Source organism: Fringilla coelebs, assembly GCF_963513975.1.
Source record: "Fringilla coelebs genome assembly, contig: SCAFFOLD_364, whole genome shotgun sequence".
NCBI lineage: Eukaryota > Metazoa > Chordata > Aves > Passeriformes > Fringillidae > Fringilla > Fringilla coelebs.
In genome coordinates, this window is record NW_028167361.1 from 168 (window position 1) to 23,364 (window position 23,197).

Sequence of the window (23,197 nt, forward strand, 5' to 3'; positions counted from 1 at the left end):
CCCAATTTCAGTGCCCGTTTTTGGTGTGTTTTCCCCCAGTTTCAGTTCTCTTTTTTGGTGTGTCCCCCCCCCCATTTCAGGGCCGGTTTTTGGGGGTGTTTTCCCCCAATTTTGGGGGCCCCTTTTCTGAGGTGTCCCCCCCCGATTTCAGGACTGGTTTTTTGAGGTGTCCCCCCCAATTTCAGTGCCCTTTTTTGGGGTGTTTCCCCCCAATTTTGGGGCCCCTTTTCTGAGGTGTCCCCCCCCGATTTCAGGGCCTGTTTTTGGGGTGTTTTCCCCCAATTTCAAGGCCCGTTTTTTGAGGTGTTTTCCCCCCGATTTCAAGGCCGGTTTTTGGGGTGTTTCCCCCCAATTTCAAGGCCATTTTTTGGGGTGTCCCCCCCTGATTTCAGTTCCCTTTTTTGAGGTGTTTCCCCCCCAATTTCGGGGCCCCCTTTTCTGAGGTGTTTCCCCCCAAATTCAGTTCCCTTTTTTGGGGTGTTTTCCCCCAATTTCAATGCCCGTTTTTGGGCTGTTTCCCCCCAATTTCAGGGCCATTTTTGGGGGTTTTTTCCCCCCGATTTCAGGCCCCGTTTTTGGGCTGTTTCCCCCCAATTTCGGTGCCCTTTTTGGGGTGTCCCCCCCCAATTTCAGTGCCGGTTTTTGGGGTGTTTTTCCCAATTTCAGTGCCCATTTTTGGGGTGTTTTCCCCCAATATCAGGCCCGTTTTTTGAGGTATTTCCCCCTGATTTCAGTTCCCTTTTTTGGGGTGTCCCCCCCCCCGATTTCAGGGCCGGTTTTTGGGGTGCCCCCCCCCATTTTTGGGGCGTCCCCGCTCACCTGGCGGCCAGGAAGAGCACGCAGCTGACGGCCAGGTATGCCAGGAGCATGAAGAGCCAGACGGCCGGGGAGAAGGGGTCTAGGAAGGAGAAATACCCCGGCTTGCGGCCCTGGGGGGACGCCCAGTGAGACCCCCGCCCTGGGCCCCCGCTGCGCCCCCAAAACCACCCCAAAACCGCCCCAAAAACCCTGAAAAAACACCAAAAACCGCCCCAAAAACTGGCCCAAAACCGCCCCAAAACCGCCCCCAAAACCGCCCCAAAAACCCTGAAAAAACACCAAAAGCCGCCCCAAAACCGCCCCAAAACCGCCCCAAAAACCCTGAAAAAAACACCAAAAACCGCCCCAAAAACCCTGAAACCGCCCCAAAAACCCCAAAAAAACCCCAAAACCGCCCCAAAAACTGGCCCAAAACCGCCCCCAAAACCACCCCAAAACTGCCCCAAAAACAGCAAGAAATGGCCCCAAAACCTCAGAAAAACCCCAAAACTGCCCAAAAACCCTGAAAAAAACCCAAAACCACCCCAAAACCAGCAAGAAACAGCCCCAAAACCCAAAAAAACCCCAAAGTGCCCCAAAAACCGCCCCAAAAACCCTGAAAAAAACCCAAAACTGCCCCAAAACCGCCCAAAACCGCCCCAAAAATGGCAAGAAACGGCCCCAAAACCCCAAAAAAACCCAAAACCGCCCCAAAACTGCCCCAAAACGGCCCCCAAACAGCCCCGAAACCCCGAAAAATCCCGAAACCGCCCCGAAACTGCCCCCAAACGGCCCCAAAACCCCTGAAAAAACCTCAAAACCGCCCCAAAAACGGCAAGAAATGGCCCCAAACCCCAGAAAAACCCCAAAGTGCCCCCAACCCACCCCAAAACCGCCCTGAAACCACCCCAAAAGCACCGAGAAACGGCCCCAAAAACCCTGGAAAAAAACCCAAAACCGCCCCAAAAGGGGCAAGAAATGGCCCAAAACCCGCTCTGAAAAAATGGCCAAACCCCAAACCCCAGAAAAGCCCCAAAATCCCATGAAATCGACCCAAACCTCGCAACAGGCACACGCGGTACAGGATGCTGATGCCCAAACCCCAAACCCAAACCCCATAAAAGCCCCAAAATCCTCAGATTTTGCCCCAAACGCACGAAGTGCACTCTGTACAGGATGCTGATGCCCATAAAAGCCCATAAATTCCCAAAAAGCCCCAAAATCGCCATTTTTCACCCCAAACTCCTCACCAAATGCACTCAGTACAAGATGCTGATAAACCCCAAATTCCATAAATTCCCATAAAATCCCAAAATCGCCGTTTTTCACCCCAGATTCCTCACCAGATGCACTCGGTACAGATGCTGATGCCCAGACCCCAAACCCCAAATTCCCAAAAGCCCAAAATCCCCATTTTTCACCCCAAAATCCCTCACCAAGTGCACTCTGTACAGGATGCTGATGCCCATAAAACCCCATAAATTCCCAAAAACCCCAAAATCCCCATTTTTCACCCCAAACTCACCAGGTGCACTCGGTACAGGATGCTGATGCCCAAACGCCAAACCCCAAATCCATAAAATCCCAAAATCCCCAGGATTCACCCCAAATCTCGTACCAAGTGCATTCTGTAGAGGATGCTGATGCCCATAAAATCCCATAAAATTCCCAAAAGCCCCAAAATCCCCAGATTTCACCCCAAATTCCTTACCAGGTGCACTCTGTAGAGGATGCTGATGCCCATAAAACCCCATAAAATCCCATAAAATCCCAAAATCCCCATTTTTCACCCCAAATCTCGTATCAAGTGCACTCTGTAGAGGATGCTGATGCTCAGACCCCAAACCCCAAATTCCATAAAACCCCCAAATCCCCATTTTTCACCCCAAATCTCGTACCAAATGAACCCTGTAGAGGATGCTGATAAACCCCAAATTCCATAAATCCCATAAAACCCCAAAATCCCCGGAATTCACCCCAATCCCATAAAACCCCAAAATCCCCATTTTTCACCCCAAATCCCAAAACCCCAAAATTGCCGTTTTTCACCCCAAATCTCGTACCAAGTGAACCCTATATAAGATGCTGATGCCCAGGGTCATGAAGGGCTTGGAGAAGTCGATCACCCAAATCCCATAAAATCCCATAAAACCCCAAAATCCCCGGAATTCACCCCAATCCCATAAAACCCCAAAATCCCCGTTTTTCACCCCAAATCCCAAAAACCCCAAAATCGCCGTTTTTCACCCCAAACTCACCAGATGCACTCTATAGAGGATGCTGATGCCCAGGGTCATGAAGGGCTTGGAGAAGTCGATCACCCCAATCCCATAAAACCCCAAAATCCCCGTTTTTCACCCCAAATTCCATAAAACCCCAAAATCCCCGGAATTCACCCCAAATCCCAAAACCCCAAAATCCCCGTTTTTCACCCCAAACTCACCAGATGAACCCTGTACAGGATGCTGATGCCCAGGGTCATGAAGGGCTTGGAGAAGTCGATCACCCAAATCCCATAAAAACCCATAAAACCCCAAAATCGCCGTTTTTCACCCCAAATCTCGTACCAAATGAACCCGGTACAGGATGCTGATAAACCCCAAATTCCATAAAACCCCAAAATCGCCGTTTTTCACCCCAAACTCACCAGATGCACCCGGTACAGGATGCTGATGCCCAGGGTCATGAAGGGCTTGGAGAAGTCGATCACCCAAATCCCATAAAAACCCATAAAAACCCCAAAATCCCCGTTTTTCACCCCAAATTCCATAAAACCCCAAAATCCCCGTAATTCACCCAAATCCCAAAACCCCAAAATCGCCGTTTTTCACCCCAAACTCACCAAATGAACCCTATATAAGATGCTGATGCCCAGGGTCATGAAGGGCTTGGAGAAGTCGATCACCCAAATCCCATAAAAACCCCAAAATCCCCGGAATTCGCCCCAAACCTTGTACCAAATGAACCCGGTACAGGATGCTGATAAACCCCAAATCCCATAAAACCCCAAAAACCCCGGAATTCACCCCAAACTCACCAAATGAACCCTATATAAGATGCTGATGCCCAGGGTCATGAAGGGCTTGGAGAAGTCGATCACCCAAACCCCATAAAAACCCATAAAACCCCAAAATCCCCAGAATTCACCCCAATCCCATAAAACCCCAAAATCCCCGTTTTTCACCCCAAATCCCAAAACCCCAAAATCGCCGTTTTTCACCCCAAACTCACCAGATGAACTCTGTATAAGATGCTGATGCCCAGGGTCATGAAGGGCTTGGAGAAGTCGATCACCCAAATCCCATAAAATCCCATAAAACCCCAAAATCCCCGGAATTCACCCCAAACCCCAAAAACCCCAAAAACCCCAAAAACCCCAAAATCCCCGTTTTTCACCCCAAACTCACCAGATGAACCCTATATAAGATGCTGATGCCCAGGGTCATGAAGGGCTTGGAGAAGTCGATCACCCCAATCCCATAAAAACCCCAAAATCCCCGGAATTCACCCCAAACCCCAAAATCCCCAAAAACCCCAAAATCGCCGTTTTTCACCCCAAACTCACCAAGTGCACTCTATATAAGATGCTGATGCCCAGGGTCATGAAGGGCTTGGAGAAGTCGATCACCCAAATCCCATAAAAACCCCAAAATCCCCGTTTTTCACCCCAAACCTCGTAGCAAGTGCACTCTGTAGAGGATGCTGATAAACCCCAAATCCCATAAAATCCCAAAAACCCCGGAATTCACCCCAAACTCACCAGATGGACCCTGCAGAGGATGCTGATGCCCAGGGTCATGAAGGGCTTGGAGAAGTCGATCACCCAAATCCCATAAAAACCCATAAAACCCCAAAATCCCCGGAATTCACCCCAATCCCATAAAACCCCAAAAACCCCAAAAACCCCAAAATCGCCGTTTTTCACCCCAAATCTCGTACCAGATGCACTCGATATAGGATGCTGATGCCCAGGGTCATGAAGGGCTTGGAGAAGTCGATCACCCAAATCCCATAAAACCCCAAAATCCCATAAAAACGCATAAAACCCCAAAATCCCCGAATTCACCCCAAACCCCAAAAACCCCAAAAACCCCAAAAACCCCAAAATCCCCGTTTTTCACCCCAAATCTCGTACCAGATGCACTCTATAGAGGATGCTGATGCCCAGGGTCATGAAGGGCTTGGAGAAGTCGATCACCCAAATCCCATAAAACCCCAAAATCCCCGTTTTTCACCCCAAATCCCAAAACCCCAAAATCCCCGTTTTTCACCCCAAATCCCAAAACCCCAAAATCGCCGTTTTTCACCCCAAACTCACCAGATGGACCCTGTAGAGGATGCTGATGCCCAGGGTCATGAAGGGCTTGGAGAAGTCGATCACCCAAATCCCATAAATTCCCATAAAACCCCAAAATCCCCGGAATTCACCCAAATCCCAAAACCCCAAAATCCCTGGAATTCACCCAAATCCCAAAACCCCAAAATCGCCGTTTTTCACCCCAAACTCACCAAGTGCACTCTATATAAGATGCTGATGCCCAGGGTCATGAAGGGCTTGGAGAAGTCGATCACCCAAATCCCATAAAATCCCATAAAACCCCAAAATCCCCGGAATTCACCCCAATCCCATAAAACCCCAAAATCCCCGGAATTCACCCCAAATCCCAAAACCCCAAAATCCCTGGAATTCACCCCAAACTCACCAGATGGACCCTGTAGAGGATGCTGATGCCCAGGGTCATGAAGGGCTTGGAGAAGTCGATCACCCAAATCCCATAAAAACCCCAAAATCCCATAAAAAACCCATAAAACCCCAAAATCCCCGGAATTCACCCCAAACCCCAAAAACCCCAAAAACCCCAAAAACCCCAAATTCCCCATTTTTCACCCCAAATCTCGTACCAAGTGCACCCTGTAGAGGATGCTGATGCCCAGGGTCATGAAGGGCTTGGAGAAGTCGATCACCCCAATCCCATAAAACCCCAAAATCCCTGGAATTCACCCCAATCCCAAAAACCCCAAAAACCCCAAAAACCCCAAATTCCCCATTTTTCACCCCAAATCTCGTACCAAGTGCACCCTGTAGAGGATGCTGATGCCCAGGGTCATGAAGGGCTTGGAGAAGTCGATCACCCAAATCCCATAAAAACCCATAAAAACCCAAAATCCCCGTTTTTCACCCCAATCCCATAAAACCCCAAAAACCCCAAAACCCCAAAATCGCCGTTTTTCACCCCAAACTCACCAGATGGACCCTATATAAGATGCTGATGCCCAGGGTCATGAAGGGCTTGGAGAAGTCGATCACCCAAATCCCATAAAAACCCATAAAAACCCAAAATCCCCGTTTTTCACCCCAATCCCATAAAACCCCAAAATCCCTGGAATTCACCCCAAACCCCAAAACCCCAAAATCGCCGTTTTTCACCCCAAACTCACCAGATGGACCCTATATAAGATGCTGATGCCCAGGGTCATGAAGGGCTTGGAGAAGTCGATCACCCAAATCCCATAAAACCCCAAAATCCCCGTTTTTCACCCCAAACCCCAAAAACCCCAAAAACCCCAAAAACCCCAAAATCCCCATTTTTCACCCCAAACTCACCAGATGGACCCTATATAAGATGCTGATGCCCAGGGTCATGAAGGGCTTGGAGAAGTCGATCACCCAAATCCCATAAAATCCCATAAAAACCCCAAAATCCCTGGAATTCACCCCAAACCCCAAAAACCCCAAAAACCCCAAAAGCCCCAAAATCCCCATTTTTCACCCCAAACTCACCAGATGGACCCTATATAAGATGCTGATGCCCAGGGTCATGAAGGGCTTGGAGAAGTCGATCACCCAAATCCCATAAAACCCCAAAATCCCCGGAATTCACCCCAAATTCCATAAAACCCCAAAATCCCCGTAATTCACCCCAAACCCCAAAAACCCCAAATTCCCCATTTTTCACCCCAAATCTCGTACCAGATGCACCCTGTAGAGGATGCTGATGCCCAGGGTCATGAAGGGCTTGGAGAAGTCGATCACCTTCTCGCGCTCGGCCGTGATGGTGAAGGCGGCCACGGCCAGGTCGGCCTTCTGAGGACCCCAGACCCAAATTAAATAAACAGGGTGAGTGAGACCCCAGACCCAAAATAACCCGCAAGAGACCCCAGACCCAAAATAAACAAACAGCGTGGGACCCCAGACCCAAAACAGGCCTGGATGGGGACCCCAGCCCCAAAACGCGGCCACCGCCAGGTCGGCCTTCTGCGGACCCCAGACCCAAATTAACAGAGTGAGAGGGACCCCAGACCCAAATTAAACAGGGTTACAGGGAGACCCCAGCCCCAAAACGCGGCCACGGCCAGGTCGGCCTTCTGAGGACCCCAGACCCAAATTAACAGAGTGAGACCCCAGACCCAAATAGAGCGGGGTTACAGGGAGACCCCAGACCCAAAATAACCCGGCAAGAGACCCCAGACCCAAAATATCCTAGGGGGAAACCCAAATATCCCGGGATCGGGGCCACCACGGCCAGGTCGGCCTTCTGCAGACCCCAGACCCAAATAGAGCGGGGTTACAGGGAGACCCCAGACCCAAATTAACCTGAGTGAGACCCCAGACTCAAAACAGGACAGGAGAGACCCCAGACCCAAAATAAAACAGGGGTTACAGGGAGACCCCAGCCCCAAAACGCGGCCACGGCCAGGTCGGCCTTCTGAGGACCCCAGACCCAAAATAAATAAACAGGGTGAGAGGGACCCCAGACCCAAATTAACCAGAGTGAGACCCCAGACCCAAAACGCGGCCACGGCCAGGTCGGCCTTCTGAGGACCCCAGACCCAAAATAAATAAACAGGGTGGGAGGGACCCCAGACCCAAATTAACCTGAGTGAGACCCCAGCCCCAAAACACGGCCACGGCCAGGTCGGCCTTCTAAGGACCCCAGACCCAAAACAGGACAGAGTGAGAGACCCCAGACCCAAATCCCTATAGGATTTTTTCCCTGTGGGATTTCCCTATGGGATTTTCATTATGGGGATTTTTTCCTTTTGGGATTTTTTCCTTTTAGGATTTTCTTTATGGGATTTTTCTCCCTTTTGGGGCTGGTCTCGTACCCGGTTGATGAGCTCGCCCACCATGACGTTGGGCTCCCTATGGGATTTCCCCTATGGGATTTTCTGTATTTTCCTTATGGGATTTTTCCTTTTGGGATTTTTCCTTTTGGGATTTTTTCATTATGGGGATTTTCCCTATGGGATTTTTTATGGGATTTCTCCCGGTTTTGGGGCCGTACCCGGTTGATGAGCTCGCCCACCCTGCCGGTCCAGGAGCCCTTGGGCTCCCTGTGGGATTTCCCTATGGGATTTTCCCCTATGGGATTTTCTGTATTTTCCTTATAGGGTTTTTTCCTTTTGGGATTTTTTCCTTTTGGGATTTTTTATGGGATTTCTCCCCATTTTAGGGCCGTACCCGGTTGATGAGCTCGCCCACCATGCCGGTCCAGGAGCCCTTGGGCTCCCTGTGGGATTTCCCTATGGGATTTTCATTATGGGATTTTTCCCTATGGGATTTTTTCCAGTGGGATTTTTTCCTTTTGGGATTTTCCCTTTTGGGATTTTTTATGGGATTTCTCCCGGTTTTGGGGCCGTACCCGGTTGATGAGCTCGCCCACCATGCCGGTCCAGGAGCCCTTGGGGTTTCTATGGGATTTCCCTATGGGATTTTTTCCCTATGGGATTTTTCCCTATGGGATTTTTTCCAGTGGGATTTTTTCCTTTTGGGATTTTTTCCCTTTTAGGATTTTTAATGGGATTTCTCCCCGTTTTAGGGCCGTACCCGGTTGATGAGCTCGCCCACCCTGCCGGTCCAGGAGCCGTTGGGCTCCCTATGGGATTTCCTTATGGGATTTTTTCCCTATAGGATTTTCATTATGGGATTTTTCCCTATAGGATTTCCATTATGGGGATTTTCCCTATGGGATTTTTTTCCTTTTGGGATTTTTTATGGGATTTCCCGGTTTTGGGGCCGTACCCGGTTGATGAGCTCGCCCACCCTGCCGGCCCAGGAGCTCTTGGGCTCTCTGTGGGATTTCCCTATGGGATTTTTTCCATATAGGATTTTCCCCTATAGGATTTTTTCATTATGGGGATTTCCCCTATGGGATTTTTTATGGGATTTCTCCCCGTTTTGGGGCCGTACCCGGTTGATGAGCTCGCCCACCATGCCGGTCCAGGAGCCGTTGGGCTCGGGCGCCCCGTACAGCCCATCCTCCACCAGTTTGATGTGGAAGCGGAACTTGAGCAGCGCCGCCAGCTCCCGCAGCATGTCCACGCAAAATCCCTCGTAACGCTCGGGGTCACCGGATCCCCCGACCCGCATCACGTAGGGGTTCTCCTGTGGGGTCACATTTGGGGTTTGGGGTCAGTTATTGGGGTTTGGGGTCATTATTGGGGTTTGGGGTCAGTGGGATTGGTCACTGCAGTGTCCACGCAAAATCCCTCGTAACGCTCGGGGTCACCGGATCCCCCGACCCGCATCACATATGGGTTCTCCTGTGGGGTCACATTTGGGGTTTGGGGTCAGTGGGATTGGTCACTGCAGTGTCCACGCAAAATCCTTCATAGCGTTCGGGGTCACCGGATCCCCCGACCCTCATGACATATGGGTTCTCCTAAAATACAGGATTTGGGGTTTGGGGTCATTATTGGGGTTTGGGGTCAGTGGGATTGGTCACTGCAGTGTCCACGCAAAATCCCTCGTAACGCTCGGGGCCACCGGATCCCCCGACCCTCATGACATATGGGTTCTCCTAAAATACAGGATTTGGGGTTTGGGGTCATTATTGGGGTTTGGGGTCATTATTGGGGTTTGGGGTCAGTGGGATTGGGATTGGTCACTGCAGTGTCCACACAAAATCCCTCGTAACGCTCGGGGTCACCGGATCCCCCGACCCGCATCACGTAGGGGTTCTCCTGTGGGGTCACATTTGGGGTTTGGGGTCAGTTATTGGGGTCAGTGGGGTCAGGGATTGGGGTTTGGGGTCAGTTATTGGGGTTTGGGGTCAGTGGGATTGGTCACTGCAGTGTCCACGCAAAATCCCTCGTAACGCTCGGGGTCACCGGATCCCCCGACCCTCATGACATATGGGTTCTCCTAAAATACAGGATTTGGGGTTTGGGGTCATTATTGGGGTCAGTGGGGTCAGTGGGACAGGGCAATGGTCAGTGGGGTTTGGGGCCGGTTATTGGGGTCAGTTATTGGGGTTTGGGGTCACATTTGGGGTCAGTTACTGGGGTCAGCAGGATGGGGCAGTGGTCAGTGGGGTCAGTGGAGTTTGGGGTCAGTTTTTGGGGTTTGGGGTCAGTGGGGTCAGTGGGGTTTGGGGTCACTTTTTGGGGTCAGTGGGACAGGGCAGTGGTCAGTGGGGTTTGGGGTCAGTTCTTGGGATTTGGGGTCAGTTTTTGGGGTCAGTGGGACAGGGCAGTGGTCAGTGGGGTCAGTGGGGTCAGTGGGGTTTGGGGTCAGTTTTTGGGGTTTGGGGTCACATTTGGGGTCAGTTTTTTGGGGTCAGTTTTTGGGGTCAGCGGGACGGGGCAGTGGTCAGTGTGGTCAGTGGGGTTTGGGGTCAGTTTTTGGGGTCAGTTATAGGGGTTTGGGGTCACATTTGGGGTCACTTATTGGGGTCAGTGGGACAGGGCAGTGGTCAGTGGGGTTTGGGGTCACTTTTTGGGGTCAGTTATTGGGGTCAGTTTTTGGGGTTTGGGGTCTCATTTGGGGTCAGTTTTCGAGGTCAGTGGGACAGGGCAGTGGTCAGTGGGGTCAGTGGGGTCAGTGGGGTTTGGGGTCAATTTTTGGGGTTTGGGGTCAGTTTTTGGGGTCAGTGGGACAGGGCAGTGGTCAGTGGGGTTTGGGGTCAGTTCTTGGGGTTTGGGGTTAGTTTTTGGGGTCAGTTTTTGGGGTTTGGGGTCAGTGTGGTCAGTGGGGTTTGGGGTCAGTTTTTGGGGTCAGTTCTTGGGGTTTGGGGTCACTTTTTGGGGTCAGCAGGACAGGTCAGGGGTCACTGCAGTGTCCACGCAAAGCCAGTGGGGATCAGTGGGGATCCCAAATGGAGACAGAACAAACCAGTACAAACCAGTACAAACCAGTAACCCCAAATCCCCCGTTAACCCATTCCCAGTCCATCCCAGTCCCTCCCAGTCCATCCCAGTCTCTCCCAGTCCATCCCAGTCCATTCCAATCCCATTCCAGTCCCCCCCAGTCCCCCCCAGTCCCTCCCAGTCCCTCCCAGTCCGTTCCAATCCCATCCCAGTCCATCCCAGTCTATCCCAGTGTGTTCCCAGTCCCTCCCAGTTTGTCCCAGTACAGACCAGTATGGTGGTGATGATCAGGGTCTTGTTGGCCAGGCTGTCCCAGTCCCTCCCAGTCCATCCCAGTCCATCCCAGTCCGTTCCAATCCCATCCCAGTCTATCCCAGTCCATCCCAGTGTGTTCCCAGTCCCTCCCAGTTTGTCCCAGTACAGACCAGTATGGTGGTGATGATCAGGGTCTTGTTGGCCAGGCTGTCCCAGTCCATCCCAGTCCCTCCCAGTTTGATCCCAGTCAATCCCAGTCAATCCCAGTGAGTTCCCAGCCGTTCCCAGTCCCTCCCAGTTTGTCCCAGTACAGACCAGTATGGTGGTGATGATCAGGGTCTTGTTGGCCAGGCTGTCCCAGTCCCTCCCAGTCCCTCCCAGTTTGATCCCAGTCAATCCCAGTCAATCCCAGTGAGTTCCCAGCCGTTCCCAGTCCCTCCCAGTTTGTCCCAGTACAGACCAGTATGGTGGTGATGATCAGGGTCTTGTTGGCCAGGCTGTCCCAGTCCCTCCCAGTCCCTCCCAGTCCCTCCCAGTCCGTTCCAATCCCATCCCAGTCCCTCCCAGTGTGTTCCCAGCCATTCCCAGTCCCTCCCAGTTTGTCCCAGTACAGACCAGTATGGTGATGATGATCAGGGTCTTGTTGGCCAGGCTGTCCCAGTCCCTCCCAGTCTATCCCAGTCTGTTCCAATCCCATCCCAGTCCCTCCCAGTGTGTTCCCAGCCGTTCCCAGTCCCTCCCAGTTTGTCCCAGTACAGACCAGTATGGTGGTGATGATCAGGGTCTTGTTGGCCAGGCTGTCCCAGTCCCTCCCAGTCCCTCCCAGTTTGATCCCAGTCAATCCCAGTCCATCCCAGTCCATCCCAGTCTATCCCAGTCCATCCCAGTCCCCTCCCAGTCCCTCCCAGTTTGTCCCAGTACAGACCAGTATGGTGGTGATGATCAGGGTCTTGTTGGCCAGGCTGTCCCAGTCCATCCCAGTCCATCCCAGTCCCTCCCAGTCCATCCCAGTCCCTCCCAGTCCGTTCCAATCCCATCCCAGTCAATCCCAGTGTGTTCCCAGCCGTTCCCAGTCCCTCCCAGTTTGTCCCAGTACAGACCAGTATGGTGGTGATGATCAGGGTCTTGTTGGCCAGGCTGTCCCAGTCCATCCCAGTCCATCCCAGTCCGTTCCAATCCCATCCCAGTCCCTCCCAGTCTATCCCAGTCCCCTCCCAGTCCCTCCCAGTACAGACCAGTATGGTGGTGATGATCAGGGTCTTGTTGGCCAGGCTGTCCCAGTCCCTCCCAGTCCATCCCAGTCCATCCCAGTCTGTTCCAATCCCATCCCAGTCCCTCCCAGTGTGTTCCCAGCCGTTCCCAGTCCCTCCCAGTTTGTCCCAGTACAGACCAGTATGGTGGTGATGATCAGGGTCCTGTTGGCCAGGCTGTCCCAGTCCCTCCCAGTCCATCCCAGTCCATCCCAGTCTGTTCCAATCCCATCCCAGTCCCTCCCAGTGTGTTCCCAGCCGTTCCCAGTCCCTCCCAGTTTGTCCCAGTACAGACCAGTATGGTGGTGATGATCAGGGTCTTGTTGGCCAGGCTGTCCCAGTCCCTCCCAGTCCCTCCCAGTCCGTTCCAATCCCATCCCAGTCCATCCCAGTCTATCCCAGTGTGTTCCCAGTCCCTCCCAGTTTGTCCCAGTACAGACCAGTATGGTGGTGATGATCAGGGTCTTGTTGGCCAGGCTGTCCCAGTCCCTCCCAGTCCCTCCCAGTCCATCCCAGTCCGTTCCAATCCCATCCCAGTCAATCCCAGTCCCTCCCAGTGTGTTCCCAGCCGTTCCCAGTCCCTCCCAGTTTGTCCCAGTACAGACCAGTATGGTGGTGATGATCAGGGTCTTGTTGGCCAGGCTGTCCCAGTCCCTCCCAGTCCCTCCCAGTCCATCCCAGTCCCTCCCAGTCCCTCCCAGTCCATCCCAGTCTGTTCCAATCCCATCCCAGTCTATCCCAGTCTATCCCAGTGTGTTCCCAGTCCCTCCCAGTTTGTCCCAGTACAGACCAGTATGGTGGTGATGATCAGGGTCTTGTTGGCCAGGCTGTCCCAGTCCCTCCCAGTCCCTCCCAGTCCCTCCCAGTCCCTCCCAGTCTATCCCAGTCCGTTCCAATCCCATCCCAGTCCCTCCCAGTGTGTTCCCAGCCGTTCCCAGTCCCTCCCAGTTTGTCCCAGTACAGACCAGTATGGTGGTGATGATCAGGGTCTTGTTGGCCAGGCTGTCCCAGTCCCTCCCAGTCCCTCCCAGTCCCTCCCAGTCCCTCCCAGTCTATCCCAGTCTGTTCCAATCCCATCCCAGTCCATCCCAGTCCCCTCCCAGCCGTTCCCAGTCCCTCCCAGTTTGTCCCAGTACAGACCAGTATGGTGGTGATGATCAGGGTCTTGTTGGCCAGGCTGTCCCAGTCCCTCCCAGTCCATCCCAGTCTGTTCCAATCCCATCCCAGTCCATCCCAGTCCATCCCAGTCCCTCCCAGTGTGTTCCCAGCCGTTCCCAGTCCCTCCCAGTACAGACCAGTATGGTGGTGATGATCAGGGTCTTGTTGGCCAGGCTGTCCGAGGCGTTCAGGCCCAGCGTGGCCTCGTCCATCGCCAGCGTCCGGTTGGAGAACCACACCCCCACCTGGGGGCGGGGCCAGCGTCAGGGGCGGGGCCGGGGGCGGGGCCAAGCGGGGCAGGGCATGGGGGCGCTCGGGGGTCACTCGGGGGTCACTCAGGGGTCACTCAGGGTCACTCAGGGGTCACTCAGGGGTCAGGGGTCACTCAGTGGTCACTCAGTGGTCACTCAGGGGTCACTCAGGGGTCACTCAGGGGTCACTCAGGGGTCACTCAGGGGGCGCTCGGGGGTCACTCAGGGTCACTCAGGGTCACTCAGGGGTCACTCAGGGTCACTCAGCGGTCACTCAGGGGTCAGGGGTCACTCAGTGGTTACTCAGTGGTCACTCAGGGTCACTCAGGGGTCACCAAGGGGGCACTCGGGGTCACTCAGGGTCACTCAGTGGTCACTCAGGGGTCACTCAGGGTCACTCAGTGGTCACTCAGTGGTCACTCAGTGGTCACTCACCTCCCTGTGTCCATCCCTGCCCTTCTCCAGCACCCTCAGGCTGTAACTCCATTGCAGGGTCACTCACTGGTCACTCACTGGTCAGTGCTCAGTCAGGGTCACTCAGTGGTCAGTTATTGGTCACTCAGGGGTCAGTCACGGGTCAGTGGTCACTCAGTGGTCACTCAGTGGTCACTCACCTCCCTGTGTCCATCCTTCCCCTTCTCCAGCACCCTCAGGCTGTAACTCCATTGCAGGGTCACTCACTGGTCACTCACTGGTCAGTGCTCAGTCAGGGTCACTCAGGGGTCACTCACAGGTCAGTGGTCACTCAGTGGTCACTCAGTGGTCACTCAGTGGTCACTCAGTGGTCACTCAGTGGTCACTCACCTCCCTGTGTCCATCTTTCCCCTTCTCCAGCACCCTCAGGCTGTAACTCCATTGCAGGGTCACTCACTGGTCACTCACTGGTCAGTGCTCAGTCAGGGTCACTCAGCGGTCACTCAGGGGTCAGTGGTCACTCAGTGGTCACTCAGTGGTCACTCAGTGGTCACTCACCTCCCTGTGTCCATCCTTCCCCTTCTCCAGCACCCTCAGGCTGTAACTCCATTGCAGGGTCACTCACTGGTCACTCACTGGTCAGTGCTCAGTCAGGGTCACTCAGCGGTCACTCAGGGGTCAGTGGTCACTCAATGGTCACTCAGTGGTCACTCACCTCCCTGTGTCCATCCTTCCCTTTCTCCAGGACCCTCAGGCTGTAACTCCATTGCAGGGTCACTCACTGGTCACTCACTGGTCAGCGCTCAGTCAGGGTCACTCAGCGGTCACTCAGGGGTCAGTGGTCACTCAGTGGTCACTCAGTGGTCAGTGGTCAGTGGTCACTCACCTCCCTGTGTCCATCCCTGCCCTTCTCCAGCACCCTCAGGCTGTAACTCCATTGCAGGGTCACTCACTGGTCACTCACTGGTCAGTGCTCAGTCAGGGTCACTCAGCGGTCACTCAGGGGTCAGTGGTCACTCAGTGGTCACTCAGTGGTCACTCAGTGGTCACTCAGTGGTCAGTGGTCAGTGGTCACTCACCTCCCTGTGTCCATCCTTCCCTTTTTCCAGCACCCTCAGGCTGTAACTCCATTGCAGGGTCACTCACTGGTCACTCAGCGGTCACTCAGGGGTAACTCAGCGGTCACTCAGGGGTCACTCACAGGTCAGTGGTCACTCAGTGGTCACTCAGTGGTCACTCACCTCCCTGTGTCCATCCTTCCCCTTCTCCAGGACCCTCAGGCTGTAACTCCATTGCAGGGTCCCTCACTGGTCACTCACTGGTCAGTGCTCAGTCAGGGTCACTCAGGGGTCACTCACAGGTCAGTGGTCACTCAGTGGTCACTCAGTGGTCACTCAGTGGTCACTCACCTCCCTGTGTCCATCCTTCCCTTTCTCCAGGACCCTCAGGCTGTAACTCCATTGCAGGGTCACTCACTGGTCACTCACTGGTCAGTGCTCAGTCAGGGTCACTCAGCGGTCACTCAGGGGTCAGTGGTCACTCAGTGGTCACTCAGTGGTCACTCAGTGGTCACTCACCTCCCTGTGTCCATCCTTCCCTTTCTCCAGCACCCTCAGGCTGTAACTCCATTGCAGGGTCACTCACTGGTCACTCACTGGTCAGTGCTCAGTCAGCGGTCACTCAGGGGTCACTCAGGGGTCATTGGTCACTCAGTGGTCACTCAGTGGTCACTCAGTGGTCACTCACCTCCCTGTGTCCATCCTTCCCCTTCTCCAGGACCCTCAGGCTGTAACTCCATTGCAGGGTCACTCACTGGTCACTCACTGGTCAGTGCTCAGTCAGGGTCACTCAGCGGTCACTCAGGGGTCACTCACAGGTCAGTGGTCACTCAGTGGTCACTCAGGGGTCAGTGGTCAGTGGTCACTCACCTCCCTGTGTCCATCCTTCCCTTTCTCCAGGACCCTCAGGCTGTAACTCCATTGCAGGGTCACTCACTGGTCACTCACTGGTCAGTGCTCAGTCAGGGTCACTCAGCGGTCACTCAGTGGTCACTCAGTGGTCACTCAGTGGTCACTCAGTGGTCACTCACCTCCCTGTGTCCATCCTTCCCTTTCTCCAGCACCCTCAGGCTGTAACTCCATTGCAGGGTCACTCACTGGTCACTCACTGGTCAGTGCTCAGTCAGGGTCACTCAGGGGTAACTCAGCGGTCAGTTACTGGTCAGTCACTGGTCAGTGGTCACTCAGTGGTCACTCAGTGGTCACTCAGTGGTCACTCACCTCCCTGTGTCCATCTTTCCCCTTCTCCAGCACCCTCAGGCTGTAACTCCATTGCAGGGTCACTCACTGGTCACTCACTGGTCACTCACTGGTCAGTGCTCAGTCAGGGTCACTCAGCGGTCACTCACAGGTCAGTGGTCACTCAGTGGTCACTCAGTGGTCACTCAGTGGTCACTCACCTCCCTGTGTCCATCTCTGCCCTTCTCCAGGACCCTCAGGCTGTAACTCCATTGCAGGGTCACTCACTGGTCACTCACTGGTCAGTACTCAGTCAGGGTCACTCAGCAGTCACTCAGGGGTCACTCAGTGGTCACTCAGTGGTCACTCAGTGGTCACTCAGTGGTCACTCACCTCCCTGTGTCCATCTCTGCCCTTCTCCAGCACCCTCAGGCTGTAACTCCATTGCAGGGTCACTCACTGGTCACTCACTGGTCAGTGCTCAGTCAGGGTCACTCAGCGGTCAGTCACGGGTCAGTGGTCACTCAGTGGTCACTCAGTGGTCACTCAGTGGTCACTCAGCGGTCAGTGGTCACTCAGTGGTCACTCACCTCCCTGTGTCCATCTCTCCCTTTCTCCAGCACCCTCAGGCTGTAACTCCATTGCAGGGTCACTCACTGGTCACTCACTGGTCAGTGCTCAGTCAGGGGTCACTCAGCGGTCACTCAGGGGTCACTCAGGGGTCAGTGGTCACTCAGCGGTCACTCAGGGGTCACTCAGGGGTCACTCAGCGGTCACTCAGTGGTCACTCAGTGGTCACTCAGTGGTCACTCACCTCCCTGTGTCCATCTCTGCCCTTCTCCAGGACCCTCAGGCTGTAACTCCATTGCAGGGTCACTCACTGGTCACTCACTGGTCAGTACTCAGTCAGGGTCACTCAGCAGTCACTCAGGGGTCACTCAGTGGTCACTCAGTGGTCACTCAGTGGTCACTCAGTGGTCACTCACCTCCCTGTGTCCATCTCTGCCCTTCTCCAGCACCCTCAGGCTGTAACTCCATTGCAGGGTCACTCACTGGTCACTCACTGGTCAGTGCTCAGTCAGGGTCACTCAGCGGTCAGTCACGGGTCAGTGGTCACTCAGTGGTCACTCAGTGGTCACTCAGTGGTCACTCAGCGGTCAGTGGTCACTCAGTGGTCACTCACCCTCCCTGTGTCCATCTCTCCCTTTCTCCAGCACCCTCAGGCTGTAACTCATTGCAGGGTCACTCACTGGTCACTCACTGGTCAGTGCTCAGTCAGGGGTCACTCAGCGGTCACCTCAGGGGTCACTCAGGGGTCAGTGGTCACTCAGCGGTCACTCAGGGGTCACTCAGGGGGTCACTCAGCGGTCACTCAGTGGTCACTCAGGGGTCAGTGGTCAGTGGTCACTCACCTCCCTGTGTCCATCTTTCCCCTTCTCCAGGACCCTCAGGCTGTAACTCCATTGCAGGGTCACTCACTGGTCACTTAGGGTCACTCAGGGGTAACTCAGCGGTCAGTCACTGGTCAGTCACTGGTCAGTGGTCACTCAGTGGTCACTCAGTGGTCACTCACCTCCCTGTGTCCATCCTTCCCCTTCTCCAGGACCCTCAGGCTGTAACTCCATTGCAGGGTCACTCACTGGTCACTCACTGGTCAGTGCTCAGTCAGGGTCACTCAGCGGTCACTCAGGGGTCAGTCACGGTCAGTGGTCACTCAGTGGTCACTCAGTGGTCACTCACCTCCCTGTGTCCATCTCTGCCCTTCTCCAGCACCCTCAGGCTGTAACTCCATTGCAGGGTCACTCACTGGTCACTCACTGGTCACTCAGGGTCACTCAGGGGTAACTCAGCGGTCAGTCACTGGTCAGTCACTGGTCAGTGGTCACTCAGTGGTCACTCAGTGGTCACTCAGTGGTCACTCACCTCCCTGTGTCCATCCCTGCCCTTCTCCAGGACCCTCAGGCTGTAATTCGTCCGCTGCCCTTTGCTGTTGAACTCCACGCGCCCGGTCAGCCCGTCGTACTCCACCTGGGGCGCGCCCAAAACGGCCCAAAATCACCCCAAAATCGCCCCCAAATGGCCCCAAAATCACCCCAAAAATAACCCAAAAAATATCCCCAAAAATATCCCAAAATGGCCCAAAATCGCCCCAAAATCACCCCACAAAATATCCCGAAAATATCCCAAAAAACACCCCAAAAATACACCCAAAAAATATCCCCAAATGCCCCAAAATACACCCCAAAAATACCCCAAAATCACCCCAAAAATATCCCAAAAATATCCCAAAATCACCCCAAGAATATCCCTAAAATAAACCCCAAAATGGCCCAAAAATAACCCAAAAATATCCCTGAAAATAATGGCCCAAAATCACCCCAAAAATATCCCGAAAATATCCCTAAATACACCCCAAAAATATCCCAAAATGGCCCCAAAAATATCCCTAAATACACCCAAAGTACACCCCAAAAATACCCCAAAATGGCCCAAAATCACCCCAAAAATATCCGGAAAATATCCCAAAATGACCCCAAAATGTGCCCCAAAATCACCCAAAAATACCCCAATATGCACCAAAAAATGCCCCCAAATACCCCAAAATCCCCTCAAAATACCCCAAAACGCAGCAGAATCCCCCAAAATCCCCCCCAAATCCTTCCCAAAATCCCCCAAGTTTTGGGGTGTCCCTGCCGGGTTTTTTGGGGTTATTTTTGGGGGTTTTGGGGCTGTTTCAGGGTTGTCTTTGGGGTTATTTTTGGGGTTATTTTTAGGGATTTTGGGGGCTGTTTCAGGGTTGTTTTGGGGGCAGTTTTGGGGTTTTTTTTGGGCTGTTTTTGGGGTTATTTTGGGGGTTTTGAGGCTGTTTTCGGGGCTGTTTTTGGGGGTTGGTTTGGGGGTTTTGGGGGCTGTTTTCAGGGCTGGTTTTGGGCTTGGTTTTGGTGTTTTTTTGGGGTTTTGCGGAATTTTTTGGGGTTGTTTCTGGTGGTTTTTTCAGGCTTTTTGGGGCTGTTTTTGGGGTTGGTTTTGGGCTGTTTTTGAGGTTTTTCCCCATTCCCGCCAAGTTTTCCCCCGTATCTCCCCCAAATTTCGCGCCGTTCCTGCCGGGGTTTTCAGGGTAATTTTGGGGGTTTTTTCAGGGGTTTTTTGGGGTGATTTCGGGGTTTTTTGGCTCCCTCACCATCAGGCTGGTGCCGTGGGACCCCATTTTTTCACCATTTCCCGGGGATTTTTGGGGTTTCCCCCCAAAATTTCCCACATCCCCAGATTTTTTGGGGATTTATTGGGGATTTTTTGGGGGGATTTTTGGGGGATTTTGGGGGATTTTGTGGAGATTTTTGGGGGATTTTGGGGGGGATTTTTTTGAGTTTTTTGGGGGGATTTTCTGGGGGAATTTTTGGGGATTTTTGGGGGGGATTTTTTGGATTTTCTGGGGGGATTTTGGGGGGGATTTTTGGGGGGATTTTGGGGGGGATTTTTTGGGGGATTTCTTGGGATTTTGTGGAGATTTTTTGGGGGGGATTTGGGGGGATTTTTTGGGGATTTTGTGGAGATTTTTGGGGATTTTTGGGGGGGATTTTGTGGAGATTTTGTGGAGATTTTTGGGGGGATTTTTTGGGGATTTTTTGGGGGATTTTTTGGGATTTTTTGGGGGATTTTTTTGAGATTTTTGGGGATTTTGGGGGGATTTTAGGGGGGATTTTGGGGGGGGATTTTTTGGATTTTCTGGGGGGATTTTTGGGGGATTTTTGGGGGGATTTTTGGGGGGATTTTCTGGGGGATATTTTTTTGGATTTTTGGGGGGATTTTTTTTGATTTTTTGGGGGATTTTTTTGAGATTTTTGGGGAATTTTGGGGGGATTTTAGGGGGGGATTTTGGGGGGGTATTTTTTTGGATTTTCTGGGGGGATTTTTGGGGGATTTTTGGGGGGATTTTCTGGGGGATATTTTTGGGATTTTTGGGGGGGATTTTTTAGGGATTTTTTGGGAATTTTTTTGAGATTTTTGGGGAATTTTGGGGGGAATTTAGGGGGGATTTTTGGGGGGATTTTTTGGATTTTCTGGGGGATTTTGGGGGGATTTTTGGGGGGATTTTCAGGGGGATTTTTGGGGATATTTTTGGGATTTTTTGGGGAATTTTTTTGAGATTTTTTTGAGATTTTTTGGGGGATTTTACGGTGGATTTTTGGGTGGATTTTTTTGGATTTTCTGGGGGATTTTGGGGGGGATTTTTTGGGGGGATTTTTTTGAGATTTTTTTGAGATTTTCTGGGGGATTTTTTTGGGATTTTGTGGAGATTTTTTTGGCTTTTTATGGGGTTTTTTTGGGGTGATTTGGGGGTTTTTTGGGCCCCTCACCATGCGCAGGTAGTTCATCAGGCTGGTGCCGTGGGGCCAGATCCCCCGGCGCGGCGCAGGCCAGCGGCCGCCCCCCGATCTCCTGGCTGCGGTTCAGCTCCCGCACGGCGCCCACCACCACGTGCACGGCGTCGAAGAGCAGCGCCGCCGAACAGCTGCGGGGGAAACGGGGGGTGACTGGGGGGGTCTGGGGGGCCCCCGACCCCAAATCCCCACCCCAGGAACCCCCCAGGGTTTGGGTCCTCCTTGCCCCCAAATTTCTGAATTTTTCTCCTTTTTTTCCCAAGATTTTTGGGTCCTTCCAAGGTTTTTGGGGTCCTCCGGGAGGGTCTGGGTCCCCCCAACCCCGAATCCCCACCCCAGGACCCCCCCGGGATTTGGGTCCTCCCTGATCCCAAATTTCGGATTTTTTGTCATTTTTTCCCAAGATTTTTGGGTTCCCAGCAAGGTTTCAGGTATCAATCTGAAGATTTTGGGGTGTCCCCCTAAATTTTAGGGTCCCCCGGGAGGGTCTGGGGTCGCCCCAACCCCAAATCCCCACCCCAGAAACCCCCCAAGGAATTTCGGTTCTTCAAGATGCCAAAATTTCCCCAATTTTTGCCATTTTTTCCCCAAGATTTTGGGGTTCCTTGAAGATTTTTGGGGTCTCTTTAAGGTTTTCAGGGTCCCTTCAGGGTTTTTGGGGGTCCCCCAGGAGGGTCTGGGGTCCCCCCGACTCCAAATCCCCACCCCAGGAACCCCCTGGGGATTTGGGCCCTCCTTGATCCCGAATTTCGGATTTTTTGTCAATTTTTTCCCAAGAATTTTGGGGTACCTTAAAGATTTTGGGGTCCTTTCATGGTTTTTAGGGGTCTCCCCCAATTTTTTGGGGTCCCCCCGACCCCAAATCCCTGACCCAGGAACCCCCCGGGGATTTGGGTCCTCCTTGACCCCAATTTCGGATTTTTGGTCATTTTTTTTCCCAAGGTTTTGGGGTCCCATCAAGGTTTCAGGTATCAATCTGAAGATTTTGGGGTCTCCCTTAAATTTTGGGGTCCCCCGGGAGCGTCTGGGGTCGCCCCACCCCAAATCCCCACCCCAGGAACCCCCCAAGGAATTTCGGTCCTCCAAGATGCCAAAATTTCCCAATATTTGCCATTTTTCCCCAAGATTTTGGGGTCTCTTTAAGGTTTTTTTGGGTCCTTTTGGGTCTTCCAAAGTTTTGGGGTCCCCACGACCCCGAATCCCCACCCCACAAACCCCCCAAGGAATTTTGGTTCTCTGAGATGCCAAAATTCCCAATTTTTGCCTTTTTTTCCCAAGATTATTGGGGTTCCTTGAAGATTTTGGGGTCCTTTTAAGGTTTTTGGGGGTCTCCCCCAAATTTTGGGGTCCCCCGGGAGGGTCTGGGGTCCCCCCGCCCCCCAATCCCCACCCCAGGAACCCCCCGGATTTGGGTCCTCCTTGACCCCAAATTCAGATTTTTTGTCAATTTTTTTCCCAAGATTTTTGGGGTTCCTTGGAGATTTTGGGGTCCCTTCAAGGTTTTTTGCTTCCCCCCAAGTTTTCCATTTCCCCAGATTTTTTTGAGATTTTTTGGGGATTTTTTTTTGTCAATTTTTGCTCCTTTTCACCCCAAAATCCCTCAGCTCCCCTCGCCATTTTTGTCCTCCCCAATTTTCTCTTTTCTTCCCCATTTTTCCACCATTTCTCCCCTGGTTATTTTTTTTTTTGGCTTACCCCCAAATTTTCCCCTTTTTTTGCCTTCCCCCCAAATTCCCCACATCCCCAAATTTTTTGACATTTTTTGCAGATTTTTCGGGACACTTTCCACATTTTCCCCCAAAATCCCCGATTTTCCCTTTTCTCCCCCATTTTTCCACCTTTTTTCCTGGGGTTTTTTTTGGGTTTCCCCCCAAAATTTTCCTGTTTTTTTGCCTTCCCCCCAAATTTCCCACATCCCCAATTTTGGCAGATTTTTTTGGGACACTTTTCACCAATTTTTCACCCCAAAATCCCACAGCTCCCCTCGCCATTTTTGCCCTCCCCGATTTCCCTTTTCTCCCCCATTTTTCCACCTTTTTTCCCGGGGTTTTTGCGTTTCCCCCCAAATTTTCCCCTTTTTTTTGCCTTCACCCCAAATTTCCCACATCCCCAAATTGTTTTGACATTTTTGGGGGATTTTTTGGGACACTTTTCACCAATTTTTCACCCCAAACTCCCGCAGCTCCCCCTCGCCATTTTTGCCCTCCCCAATTTTCCCTTTTCTTCCCCCATTTTTCCACCTTTTTTCCTGGGGTTTTTTTTGGGTTTCCCCCCAAAATTTTCCCGTTTTTTTGCCTTCCCCCAAATTTCCCACATCCTGAAATTTTGGCAGATTTTTTTTGGGACACTTTTCACCAATTTTT

The 23,197-nt window shown here is 52.7% G+C and overlaps 1 protein-coding gene across 1 annotated transcript in view; it reads right to left on the reverse strand.

The window, feature by feature from the left end:
• Positions 1 to 815: 815 nt before the first annotated feature.
• LOC311165999 (glutamate receptor ionotropic, kainate 5-like) overlaps positions 816 to 23,197 on the reverse strand; it is a gene marked incomplete at its 3' end in the record, with an annotated part of 47,888 nt that continues 25,506 nt past the window's right edge. Inside the window, 8 exon segments of the mRNA XM_084227492.1 lie at positions 816 to 929; positions 6,770 to 6,883; positions 8,990 to 9,184; positions 13,688 to 13,795; positions 18,376 to 18,480; positions 20,811 to 20,858; positions 20,860 to 20,961; positions 20,963 to 20,965. Of these exon segments, the coding sequence (XP_084083618.1) occupies positions 816 to 929; positions 6,770 to 6,883; positions 8,990 to 9,184; positions 13,688 to 13,795; positions 18,376 to 18,480; positions 20,811 to 20,858; positions 20,860 to 20,961; positions 20,963 to 20,965 (789 nt within the window).